General features: G+C 39.0%; 1 protein-coding gene across 1 annotated transcript in view; it reads left to right on the forward strand.

Annotated features, from left to right (window-relative positions):
• msna (moesin a) overlaps window positions 1–14,172 on the forward strand; it is an 87,997-nt gene that overhangs the window by 51,165 nt on the left and 22,660 nt on the right. The window contains exon 3 of the mRNA XM_043704837.2: window positions 11,154–11,249. Within this exon, the coding sequence (XP_043560772.1) occupies window positions 11,154–11,249 (96 nt within the window). The remainder of the gene's footprint in view (window positions 1–11,153; window positions 11,250–14,172) is intronic.

Consider the following 14,172-nt stretch of genomic DNA (forward strand, 5'->3'; position numbering starts at 1 on the left):
TGCGTGAGATGATGGGCCTATGTAGATCATTGCATTTCAGCATTGATTAGACTTGTTGTGAAATAATAGTGTTACGCTTGAGTCTGCCTAAAGCACAGCTCATTAACTCTGCAAGCCTTTTATGAAAAGGACAGTTTATATTGGCACTTTCTTGGATCAGTGCTAAGTATTGGTTATTCTTGTTTGTTCAGTTATCCAACTAGAAGTCCTAAAGCTCCTTAATGTGGTGTTATTCTTGCGTGTATGGCAAGCATTTCTAAGTAGGCAAATTTTAATAGCTGTGCTTAGTGGAGGAAGCATGATGAAGTAGCTATCTTTTGAGCTCATTAGACTGATTTTAAAATGTGACTGAAGTGTTCGAGAAATCTTTAATGTCCTGCTTTCGTTTTGAATTTTAGGGATAAATATTTTTAAGTTAATTGACATTTTAAATCTCCTGATTTAGTGAGTGGAATATTAAGTATGAAATCTTAAGAGCAAATTGTCAGCATTTCCTCTTAAACTAAAATTATAGCATGTTGCTTTTCCCTTGATCATTCAATTGGCTTCTAACATTTCAGCTACAAATCTCCTTAAAGCTCTTGTGTAGTTTTCACTGCTCAACTCTGACAGGAGGCAGAGAAAGCCAAAGAGAGTTGACTAAGGCCATTTCATGCCTATGCAAAGTCTATCACAACTAGGCTGCTTCATGTTGAATAAATGGCCATTAGAAAAAGGGCAGGTACAGTCATTGAATAAACACAACTTTTTTTTTGTGATCGCCCCACTGCATATGAAATTACAAGAACAACTTCACCTTGTTTAATAAATATTAGGCCTCTGTCTTCAAGCAGTATCTGACATTTGTAAAGTCTAATGAAGGAGTGGAAACCTGTAGCAATGTCAGTTTTGAAGTATGTATGAAGTAAACAATTCCTGAAAGTTGAAGTAGTATGAGAGTTCAGTCTGTTTTTTTTTTTTTGCTGCTTCCCATTTCATTAACCCTAGTGCTGATAATCAGTAACTGGAAATGCCAAAGGCAGAAAGACCACGTTCTATGAAAAAGACAGTATGAACTGTCCATTTTGAAATTTGAACAGTGTTTAGTGGTGTATTAATCATTTTATCTTTCCCAAGGTAGTTGAAGTATTTGCACTTCTAATTTGATTTCTAAAGAACAAAAGCATTCATAAAGTAGTTAAAGCATTCAACTTTGCAGTTGTAAACCAAGATTGGGTAATGTATACTCTGCATATTGGTTAAAAATAACAGCAAACTATCTGTTCTATTCTGTTTCTGTTGAACACTTTTTTTAAAAAATATCTCTCATTAGAAATAAAAACCAAATGTTTTGGTGACTTGTGAAGTCATTAGCATAGAAACAGGCAACTGGACTGCTGTTCCATCTGCAACCCTTCCCACTTAATGAAACTATCTTTGTCTGTACCTCTTTGACATGATCTTGCATCCCTTAAATGCATCAATATTATCCACCTCAACAACTCCTCCTCTTTGTAATAACACTTTCATTTGAATTGTTGGATTTGTGACTTGATATTCATGGATTTTGTTTTAGACAGATAATATAGATTGACTTTTTTTTTTGAGCCATCTCGTTGCCAATGGCTTTTAAATGCCCTTGTTGGTTCATGACAGCCTCTGTTTTATAGATTGCAATATTGCTGCCATTGGTTCCTGCCAATGCTTTTAGCATCACATCCTCTACTAAGATCTGTGTTCCTTGCAAACAGCAAGTATGGCCAGGCAGTTTGAAGCATCCCAATGCTGGAACACCCAGCATTTTTCCAGGCCATTGGAGGCAGGTTATGGCTGAACTAAATGAAACCCAGAAAGTGATGTCCAATAGGTGTTCCAAAGTGGCATCGCTCTGTTTGAGCTTTTCTATGGAGCTATTCAAAGTGGAACTGCCTTGAATTTGTTGCGACTGAGATTATTGAACTTATGCCAATTATTGTCCTTTCCCCAAATTATTGATTTTTTTTTTTCCCCTAGCCTCCTTGCTTGTTTCCAAACTTGCCAGAATCGCTATCACTAATGTACAAGCGGGGAAGAGTTCCTTGTGAGGCTCACTAGCTGTGAAGGCTTTGAAAAGCTGCAGCCATAGTTATTGGGAGGCAGCTGTTCAAAAACTTTCTTTTTGGTTGCCTTCCTTGCTTGACAAATGAGTGCTAAAGTGAACTATCTTGCCAGCAGTTAGCACTCAATTGTTGCCAGCCTTCATGGTACTGACTCACTTGGCAGATCCATCTTTCACCTTACGGGATGAAGGGTAATGGCTATACTGTCACCAGATGCTCCAGCTGCCTTTACTTCACCCGCACTACACTCTTAAGGGCAGGATAAATACAGATCCAGCTGAGAGGTAAGACATCTGACTCAGATCAGCTCTTTCAACATTAGAGGTTCAGGCTCTGTCAGCGGTTTGTTGACATCTGTAAACTATATTTCCTCTACATCGGGTTGGCATGCACTGTCACTGGCAAGGTGCCAATTACCACCTCTACTCTCCTTCAGTCTCTGCCTCTTAGCAAACTGTGCTGTGTTCCCTTTCAATGAAAAGATATCAGTGCTAGTAATGAGTGCTTTTGGGGTAGGGCCTGGGGGTAAACATTAGTCCTAGAGGGTGCTAGAGGAATGTGTGAGTGGATATTTTTGCTGAGTTGAATATAGGCTACTTAAATATGAGGTGCTTATAGGAAAAGGAATGAAGCAGGTTGTGTTGATAGGAAATGTGCTTAAAAAGAAATGCTAAGTATGTCATTATGGCCTTGGCATCTGAAAATACTATGCCACTCAGTCATGTGAGGCTTGAGATCCTCTTGGTACATGGCCTACATATGAGGGAGCACAGTCCTCACTCTGACTCTTTCTTCCGTGCCTACTTACTTATTTTAAGTTATTCTCCTCGTTCCCTCCCCACAATCCATTGCTTTCCTCAGATAAGAATGAAAAATAAGTTCAGTCCTCCTAGGTCCCCTTAGCCAAAGATTCCAGGTGTTGCTGAGCTTTTCTGACCCACCTTGGAATTCTCCGTTAAAAAGGAATTACAAACTCTGCTCCCCTTTCTCTCCTCCTCCCCAAGCCCATTGGCTAAAGGGCTCCAACAGAATACTAGTTGGTTCCAACTACTGACCCTAAAGCAGGATGTAATAGTATTAACTTCTTGTAAAATACATATGAACATGCAGATTATGAGCAGACATAAGCCATTCAGTCTCTTTCTTGCTTTGTCACTCAAGACCATAGCTGATCAGTAGTTTTGTATTCTAATCTACCACCAGTAACCTTCAGATTCTAGCTGGACAAGGGAATTTATCAACCCCTCCCTTTTTGAAGATGGCAGTAAAGGCCAGGTCATTAGGTGACCGAAACTCAAAGTATTCAATCTCCAAGAAGAAAATTCTCCTTAAAAAAAATTGACCCTGATTTTAAAACTGTGTCCCTAGTTCCCAATTTGTGCACCACAGTAAACCTCCTCCTTTCCACGTGCATCTTGTCAAGACCGTTCATAATTGTGAATGCCATAATCCGGTTGCTCTTCGCTTTTTTTTTAAATTCCAGTGGAAACAAGTCCAACTTTTCACCTAAGATCACCTGCTTACTCCAGATATTCATTTAGTAAGTAAAAACTGAAAGAACTGCAGATGCTGTAAATTGAAAACAAAACCAGAAGTTTTTGGAAAAGCTCAGCAAGTCTGGCAGCATCTGTGAAAAGAAATCAGTTAATGTTTCCGATCCAGTGACCTTTTCCTCAAACTTCCTTCAAAGGAAGGGTCATCACATCCTAAATGTTAACTCTTGGTTTTTTTTCCTGAAATGCTGCCAGACCTACTGAGCTCTTCCAGCAACTTTCTGGTTTTGATCCATTTAGTCAAGCTCTCCTGAGCCACCAATGTATTTACTTCTCTAAAGAGCAAAAACTGTGCAGTATTTGCACTGTATATCTCCTAGATAAGACTACATGTATAGGAATGATGAGATTGAGACAGATAGGATGAATGTTTCTATTGAAGTCTCATCAGATACTGGGAACACCACCACCTGCAAATTGTTGAAGCTACCCTCAATCCTGGCTTCTTGCTGGATCAAAATGCTGGGAATCTCTCCTTAATAGCATTGTGGGTCTACTTTAGCACAGGACTGTAGCCATTCAAGAAGGCAGCTCTCAACCAGCTTAAGGGCAGGTAGGGACCGGCTGAAAAATGCTGGCCTTGCAGTGATGTCCATGTCCCACAAGTGAATGTAAAAAACAAAAAACCTGAAGGATGGGTTCCTTTTTTAAATTTTAAAAACAAACTTCAACATTTAAAAATTCAATTCACTTCACTTGAATGCACCCAGCCTCATCTCTAGTGTTTTTAGTAGTGAATAGTAACTGGAAATTCCATGCACTTCCTTAGATTGAAGCTGAGCTCCTGGACTAGGCATGGATGTAGTGAAGCTTCTGGAAGAGTAGGACAAATGAACTATTCACTCTGTCGGTACAAACCCCTGGCGTTCCTATCTAATTCCATAATAAGTCAGTGATAGGCCATCTTTTAAAAATAATCCTAGACTGAAAAGAAAAGAACTGCAGCTGTTGGAACAATGAAGCAAAAACAAATCTCGAGTTCAGATCTCTGAAGAAGGGTGGCAGGATCTGAAACGGATACTGCCAGAGCTGAATAGTGTGGAGGGGGTGCATTTATGCAATAGTTGGGTGGGGTTGGGGGGGTAAGAAGCAGGGTGCAGCATTTGAGATCTTGGGGGCAAAATGATGTTAGTGCAGATTGGCAGTTAGCCACACCATTTTCTGCCTGATTGGGAAGAACAGACTGTGTCCCACTACAGTGGGATGAGGGAGGACATGGTGATGGAGAATGTAACCAATGAAGTGAACAAAGAGAAGAAATTGGTTCCCAATTTGAAGGTGTTGAACTTCATATTAAATCCAAAAGGTGGAAAAGTGCCTAGTCTGAAGATGAGATGTTGCTCTTCCAGTTTGCAGTATGATTCACTGGAACACTGCAACATGCTGAGGATGCACATGTGAGCAGGACATTTAAAATGACAAACTACAAGAAGGTTGGGGTCATACTCCCACAGACTGGAGGTGTACTGCAAAGTGGTCGTTCTGTCTGCATTTTGGTTTATCTGATTGTAGTGCAGGCCACGTTGGGTGAATGTAATACACGAGGTTAGTGGCAGTACAAGTGAAATGCTGCTTCACCTGGAAAGATTGTTTCTGCCCTTAGGTGAGCAGGGAGGAGGTGAAGAGGTAAGTGTTACACCTTCTGCAGTTACATGGGAAGGTGGTGTGGTGGTGGAAAAATGACCTGGAGTGTCTTGGAGGAAACTAGTTTTTCCAATGGTTTTGTTTGTGGTAATTAAAATCCTATCTGCCCTGTCCACTCCCTGCATTCTTCCTCTTACAAAAGAGGATACTTGTCAAAACACAGCCTTTCTTGACACTTTTAAATCTCTCGTGCTATCTCTCCAGTACTTCTACATCTTTTGAACCATTTTCTAGCATCTATTACAAGGGAGTAACCTAACTGGTTTTGACATTATTTAAATTTTTTTAAAAACTTTGCTTCTCAATTCAGTTACTTGGGAGGTCCTGTTGCAGCTGTACAGGACACTGGTTAGGCTGGAATATTGTGTACATTTCTGGCTGCCTCCTACAAAAAGGATGTTGTGAAACTTGAAAGGGTTCAGAAAAGATTTACAAGGACCTTGCCAGGGTTGGAGGCTTTCTTCTAGAAGGAGAAGCTGAATAGACTCGGGCTGTTTTTCCTGGAACATCTGAGGCTGAGGGTAGACCTTAGAGGTTTATAAAATTGAGGGGCATGCATAGAGCAAATAGTCTTTTCCCTGGGGTGGGGAGTCCAGACTAGAGGGCATAGGTTTAGGGTGAGGTTGGGGGGGAAATGGGGGTGAAGACTTAAAGGGACTTAAGGGGTAACTTTTCCAGAGGGTGGTGTGTATGGTACAAGCTGCCAAAGGAAATGGGTGGAGGCTGGTACAATTACAATTTAAAAGGTATTTGGATGGGTATTTGATTGGAAGGGTCTAGAGGAAATGGGTCAAGTGCTAGCAAATGGGACTAGTTAGTTTAGGATATCTAGTCTGCATAGACAAATTGGACCAAAGGGTTTGTTTCTGTGCTATACGTTTTTTTGACTCTGACTCTGTGTTGCTTGAGCCTTGATTACACCATGGACCACAGTTCACATAATGTCTCCCCCAAAATAAAACAATCGGGGTAGCATTTGTTTTGCTCATTCCTTCTCTGAACAAAAAATCTGGTTTATACTGAAATGTAGCACCTCACTTGCCTATAAATCTTTCATTAGTTTATTTGCAAACTTGTTGTCTTGTATTTTAACATTTCCACTTTAATAACTGCATCCCAGTTTTTGACATTTGTGAACTTGGAAATGTAAGTCAGTAACATCTAATGGATTTATATTAAAAACACCAGATAGCCAAATACAAATTAATTGATTATAGGCAACGGAAGGGAAAATGGCCACATCTTGTATTCTATGACAATTGTTCAGCTGAGAATTTCTGCCACTTGTTTGTGTATTGTTGAGTATGCTCCTTGTAAATTGTTTACAGCTACTAATTAAAAATATAAGGATTAACTTTATTTGGATAATTTGGATTAAAAAAAAATAAATTGGAGTAAGTGACTTAATTTAGGTTTCCCAATAGGGTTATGGTCCTAAAGATGTACAGCATGGAAACAGGCCCTTCAGTCCAACTCATCTATGCCAACCAGCTATCCCAACCCAATCTAGTCCCAAATGCCAGCACCTGGCCCATATCCTTCCTATTCATTTACCCATCCAGATGCCTCTTAATACGTCCAAGTAGTTCTGCACCATTGACTGACAGTTGCTAACGTCAACCTGGCCAGCTCCATATTCACTTAGTGAATGAGCACCAATTAATGTAGGTTATGGTGAAGAATCATTTTTTTGTTTAAACAAAGTGAAATACTAACCATGATCTCACTGCAGTAGGTGACCTCAAATATTTTAGTCTTGCCATTTAATATACAGGGTGGATCAATGGTTTTAGATTGCTTTAGAAATAAAGCAGAATGATTGTAGGCAAGATAACAACATGCTTGCACAAAGTAGGCTGACTTTTTAAAAGCCGTTCTTCAGTTTTCCTTTTATGAGTTTTCATCAGTATTCTGCTTAATGTTGGATTTTAAAAAAAACTGAAAAGCTGCATGACATGTCAAATCTAGAAAATTAAATATATTTGAAGTGGTACTATATGGAAAAGTTGACTTGTGATTTTTGTCTTGCTGCTGTGCAAATAATTTGTTAAACTGGCTTTAGTTGCATCTGTCTATTTACTCTTGGTTTCTTGTGTTAATTTTTTTTGTCATGTAGATCATAGCTCTGCTTTGTGTTCTGCTGAATATTGTTTTCAGTTTTTAAATTCAACCTTTAAGACATTTTGAGGGATGGAAGTTTTCATTGTGGATAAAACCCCAGTTAGAGACACTTTGCTTTGCCAAGCTGTACTCAAATGAACCTTTGCTAATTTAGCCTTTAGCCAAAAACTTAGGATTCAAACAAAGCAACAATGTAGCAATAAAAATGAGTACAAAATATTATGGAGGTAGAAATTAGCTGATCTGGTAGCATGTGTGGTGAGACCAAATGTTGCTGTTTTGAGTCAAATACAGCACTTCAGAACCAAAGGCAAGTAGCAAGCTTTTCTACAACAATTGTCCTTGGATACATTTTGCCATTAGACCAGCTTTCACTGAATTGGGTGAACCTATGTAGCCAAAACATTAACTTGAGGTTCTAGATTACAAATCCAGTGAGATTACCATTATACCACTACCTTAGTTATTTTTTAGTTATGTAAATTAATCTGTGGAACAAGGTTCCATACAGATCTTGGGATGAATGTTCTGTCAACTTTATTTTAGATTAGATTCCCTACAGTGTGGAAATGGGCCCTTCGGCCCAACAAGTCCACACCAACCCTCTGAAGAGTAACCCACCCTGTCCCACTTCTCTCTGACTAGTGCACCTAACACTATGGGCAATTTAGCATGGCCAATTTACCTGACCTGCACATCTTTTGGATTGTGGGAGGAAAATGGAGCACCTGGAGGAAACCTACACAGACACTAGGAGAATGTGTAAACTCCACACAGTCATATGAGGCTGGGGTCTAACCTGGGACCTTGGTACTGAGGCAGCAGTGCTAATCACTGCGCCACCCATTGGATAGGCTTGTTTGTTTTGGTGAGTGTATTCAGGTGGAAGGATTGGTGGAGCAATATAGCTTTTTGAGTGCACTATAACTTGAAAGAACCTCAACCTGAGCTACAAACCTTGTGAAACAACATCTCTACAGAGATCACGAAATGAGTTTAACTGTCTTAAAATCAGTTTCCAAGTTTTTTAATCACAAAGACCATGCAAAATGACTTCATGTGAAAACTACTAATGACAAAATAGAGCAAACACTAAAGTGAAACTATGGGCTGGATTTTCAAGTGGCAGCTTGGAATCTATTATGGGTCCCATTCCATTTCTTGTTGAATGCAAGTTGAACACTCATAAATTAGTATGGCTGGTCTGGATCACAATCCTGCACCCCTGCACTTGGTTGTCTCCATAACAGGCAGGAATAACATGTCTTAGACCAACTTTTAAAGAACTATGCACAGCCACTCCTGATCTGTTGTGGCCCAAGACAAATCTCAAGTATATGCTCAAAAGAATGCTAGACTTGGCCCTGCATTTTCCCCCATACCAAACTGACAATTTCATGAATTTATTATAATTATATACTCCTGTAGAATGAATACAGCAACAATAAGATGTGTAAAGATGCTTTTTAAAATCTGTTATAACTTTGTATGGTAAACACTTTTTTATATGCTAATAAAAATGTCAGTTGTGCAGAATTGAAGATGTTTCAAGCATATAAACCTTTTCTGTGTAACTAAAATCCTAATCTAACAAAATAGTGCACAGCAAGAACAATCAACCATGCATTATTCTCAATGGGGTACAACAGTTCCAAGAGTCCAATGTCTTGGCTCTTTTTGTCTCAAATCTTTGTTTCTGTAATAGTTTAAAGCAACACCTTTTACTGTAGCCTTACTTCAAAGAATAATGATAAAGATTGAAAATTCTGACTTTTTCTTCCTCTCATCCTATTAAGAGGTCTCTATATTTTGCTGTCAATATCACCAAAGGGGTGAAAGTACCACACCTTAAATAATCAATCTCAACACCCAGCAGCCTGATTGCTGCCTCTGACTCTCTGGGGTCTGCAAGCCTGATTTCTAGTTCTATAACCTTGCTGCAGATAGAAATCCAAATGCTTCAACCTGAGCAAGAGCAAAACACTGGATGCTGAAGGAGCTTGACAGATCTGGTAACACTTTTTTTTGGCATAGAAAACCAGTTAAAGTTTCAGAACTTTGGTTTCCAATCTGAGTGGATGTGCAAAAATTGGATTTTTCTTTTTTGAGAAAAGTAAGGAGAAGTTGGCTAAACAGATGGAAATATCAGGGAAAGTTAAATGATTCAAGGTTTAGTTTCAATAACAAAAGGCAAAGCAACTGATAACTGTGGAGAAGTGATAAGGCATAGATCCAGAGTAGATGGTGGCAATATAATAAAATAGAAGCAAATTGCTGATGTTTGAAATCTGAAACAAAAGGACAAACTCTGATCTGGTAGCATCTGTGGAAAGATGTAGCTAACACTGAGTCTCGTGATTTTTCTACCAGAATTGAAAGCAGCTGGGAAATGGTGTTTATGGTGAGAAAGGGAGTAAGACGAATAATTCAAGATGCCCAATGAGGGTGGTGGGGTTAGCAGGGGGGGAAAACTGAGTGAAGTTTGATAGGGTCAGCACTTCTGAAAGCAAAATATGGAATGTGACTTTGGGATGCAAAGTAACTTTGTGCAAGAGTTTGATTTGTGTTCATAACCTTAATCAACTAGAATAAAACTGCAGATGTTGGAAATCTGAAACAAAAATAAATTGCAAGAGAAACCCAGCAGTCTGCAAACTCCAATGGAGAGAAAGTAGAATTAATGTTTTGAGTCCAGTGAACTCTTGAATAATTAACTCCTACTCTATTCTGGTTTATACCTTCACACTATCTGGATGCAAACAGTGAGCCCCTCCTTGAGTTATTCAGAAGAACAATACAGGTTGAGTACCTATTTGTACGTCTGAAAATAAAACCAAGTTTTTTTTGGAAGTGGACTTGAACACCTAAAAGTAAGTTCCTCCTTTTCACAAAGGACCCAAACAATATAATGGATCCAAAGATGAAATTTTCTTTGTTTGAAAACCAGTTGTTCCTGAGGTTTTCGGGTAAAGTACCAGTTAAGAATTTTTTTCCTTTTAAACATTTAAGCAGCATGCAGATGCACAATTTTCTGGAGTAGGATATGCTGCCTAGACTCTGCCTCAAATCAGTTCAGCATTGTAAATGACAGTTTCTGAATTTCATATGTTGGTACTAATTTGTTTTCAATACATTCCTGGGATTATGGATGTTGGCTGTGCCAGCATTTATTACTTGAGCACTTGACTAGGTGGTGGTGAGCAGTCTGGTATATTTAAAAGATCACTGGAACATTTTAGTTTTTGCTGCATAAAAATTGTATATGCATCAGTTTAAAGGTGAAAAGTATGTGGCAGATCTGAATGGATCACACTTTATTCAGTGCTTAAAGGTATTAGATTTTGAATTCCAATTTTTGGAAAATTAATTTGATTTTTAGCATAGCCAATCTGAAATTGTGCATTTGAGTACCAAACTGAGACTTGTACAGAAGCATATTTAAAGTAAGCTGGTGCGACCCAAGTCGATTGAAATGTGAGTAATGATGTGCGCTAGCTGAATGGATTTCAAATGATGCCCATAATGGTATGAATCACGTTGCCAGGCTTGCTTGAACAAAAAGAACACAAGCTGAACACTTCACAACTGTTCTGGCTCAATGAGGCTAAATAAGTTTATTCTTTTGGTCATCAAAATTGTATACATTTTTGTTCAACTCACCAGCATGCAAGAAGTTGTTTCTGTTGTGATTTCTATTTAAAATTGGGCAGCCTCTGATTGGGTCTTCCTCTGAATCTTTTTTTTGTTGTCTTCATAGGTCGTGAAAACTATTGGGCTTCGTGAGGTCTGGTTCTTTGGACTTCAGTACCAAGATACAAAGGGCTTTTGCACCTGGCTGAAACTCAACAAAAAGGTCTGTACCTGAAAAATATGCTTTGCAAGTATCACACGTTAGCATGCAAAAGCAACTCTAATGTCAGGGGATAGTTAAGTAAACTTATTGCTGCAAAGGATAATATTTTAACACTGTTTCAGATTGCATTTTACTCAACCAAACTTGTTTGCAGAGCACTTTTTTAAAAAAAAATCTTGTGACACTTGGCTTCAAAGAATGTGGTTATTGGAACAAGATATTGGGGAGGTAGCTTCTAGTTATGTGTTTTGGGTTTAAATGATAACTTGAATACAAAGTTCTGAGAAAAGGAAGGGGCCATCAAAAATGCTCCTTGCACAAACAGGCATGAGTAAAAAATATACAAAGGGAGTAATTATTTGTACTACATGTGAATCAAGCTGCTTATTGGTCAGCAAATAGACTTTGGTTAAAGCATTGCCATGGAGCACACTGGGTACAATTACTCCAAAGTTCTTGCACATCCTCAAAGAAAAATAGATCAAATCCTGAGATTAACCATGGACTGAGTATCAAGGAACAGTGTTATCCCCACCTTGCTTTGACCATTTTTAAGATCTGATCCCACATTCACTGATTTATCCAGAATGCACCAGGAGGTGCACAAACAATGTAGAGACAAATATTTTGCTTTAGAATCCGTTGTTCCCTCCAGTACTTTCCATGTAACATATTGACCAATCAATAGTTTATATTCCTTTTTGAACTTTTGATCTCCTCTATCTTGAAATACAAGGGGGGAAAATAAACCTGAAAGCATGTCCTGTCACTTTTTTTTTCTTTTTAACAAAATCCAAGTTCTGTGCTGCCAACTGACTAAATACAAAATGAGTTTATTGGCCTAATGGCCAAATCTTGCAGGCTTTGATTTAACAAGAGATCATCTTCACAAATGACAGCTACTATGGAAATAAGTTGTGGGAAGCAGACTTAAAATTCAATCTCGCAGTTAACCAGAAATGGGCCCTGGAGCCTGGTGGGGAATGCACATTGCACGTTGCTCCTGTCAAAATTTTTAAAACCTTTTGTCCAGTTCTTTATCATGATATTCACACTGCATTTACCAAGAGGAGCTCCAAGTAATATTAAAGTCTAAGTTCCCATTTGTCCAAGTAAAAACTCTTTTAAAGGATCTGCACCCCACAATTCAGCTCCTCAGTGCTGTTGAAGGGTGATATACCAATAGAATGGTGGTTAGTAGCCAGGGCTGCAGGGAGAATAACTACATTTAAATGTAGAATTAAAGAATTATTTATCATGACTAAACAGTTACCTATAGTTGAGCTGAAGGCATATCTTGATATTTGGTTGGGGTGATAAGTCAGACCTGTCGCATCGAAGCAGTATTCACTGGAGTATCCCACTTGTCAGTGGGTCCATGCTGCAGCTGGGGTAGCATGTTCCTGCACCAGCCTATTTTTTTTTTTAATTGTAAAATATTTTACATGTGATTGGCAGCATACACTTTGGCTTCTAAACTGATGACCAGATGCAGGCCTGTATGATCTGAAATGTGCGTGCATGGTCACTACTTTTTTTAGAAAGGAGATTCTCTTCGAGCAGTGGAGAATGGGCACTTCCCCAAATGTAGATATTTTCTCCCCAACCTGTTCTGAAACCTTACTGCAGACTTTGACTTGAAACAAGATCTCTTCCCTCAAGTGGGGATACTGCCATGATGACGCCACAGAGCTCCTCACTCCTCTAAGTCTATCCTATGTGATTATAAATTCAACAATAATTGTTTAGATAATTGCACAGTTGAGTAATGTAGCTGAAAATGTGTTGCTGGAAAAGTGCAGCAGGTCAGGCAGCATCCAGGGAACAGGAGAATCAACGTTTCGGGCATAAGCCCTTCTTCAGGAATGAGCCTGACGTTTCGGGCAGAAGGGCTTATGCCCAAAACGTCGATTCTCCTGTTCCCTGGATGCTGCCTGACCTGCTGCGCTTTTCCAGCAACACATTTTCAGCTCTGATCTCCAGCATCTGCAGACTTCACTTTCTCCAGTTGAGTGATGTAGACCAATTGGTAGGTTACACTTCAGAATTTTAAATGTTTCCAGCAAATTCTCTCATACCCTCTGAAATTGCAATACCAGCTTTTTGCTTTCTTTTGTTTGAAATTTGCTGGAAATTATAAAACACCAAATTTCAAACCCACTCGATCATACTTTAATGCTGAGTTTTTTTTACCTGATTGCCTTGTCATTGTAAATTTCCTTTTTGGTAGCTAACTAATTCTGCACTTGACCAGGGTTGCTTGAGATCTCATCTGCCAGGCTAACACCTTTTTTTTTGGGGGGGGGGGGGGAATGGAGGGCTCTACTTATCAGTTTAATTCAGTTGGCTGGACAGCTGATTTGTGATAGCAATGTCAATCACATGGGTTCAGTTCCTGTATTGGCTGAGATTACATAAAGAGCTCATTCTAAACCTGTCCCCTTGCCTGAGGTATGCTGACCCACTGGTTAAGCCACCCGTCAAATCTTTCTCTTTCCACCCCCTACCTGTGAAAGAGAAACCCAGTGTCCTCTGGAACAATGGTGACTACACTGTGTATCGTTTTAATTTTACAGGTTCCCATTTGATGGAAACAACAAAAATCAATGATTCACTTTTGGCATCTTTTTTAAAAAGTGCCATTTTAGGCATTAGTGGGGTAAATGTGACCCATTTTTAATGGGTGAAAAATAGTAATTTTTGGGATGAATTAAGAGTCCTCACTGTCCAGTGGGTTAAATTTTCCCTCCAGTGAGACTTGGCCAGCATCTGGAGTGTATCTTCTTTGAACATTTTTTTTCTCATGGATTTTTTTTAATCTGTCTTGTATACACAAAGCAAATTTCCCTCTTTGCCAAGATCTAATGAATTAAATCCCATAATACCCTAGTGTTGCTGAAAATGACATTCCTGACTTGCATCT

The sequence above is a fragment of the Chiloscyllium plagiosum genome, unplaced genomic scaffold (assembly GCF_037043375.1).
Source record: "Chiloscyllium plagiosum isolate Xiang-an unplaced genomic scaffold, Cpla_swu_hap1 HiC_scaffold_11, whole genome shotgun sequence".
In the NCBI taxonomy this organism is placed as follows: domain Eukaryota; kingdom Metazoa; phylum Chordata; class Chondrichthyes; order Orectolobiformes; family Hemiscylliidae; genus Chiloscyllium; species Chiloscyllium plagiosum.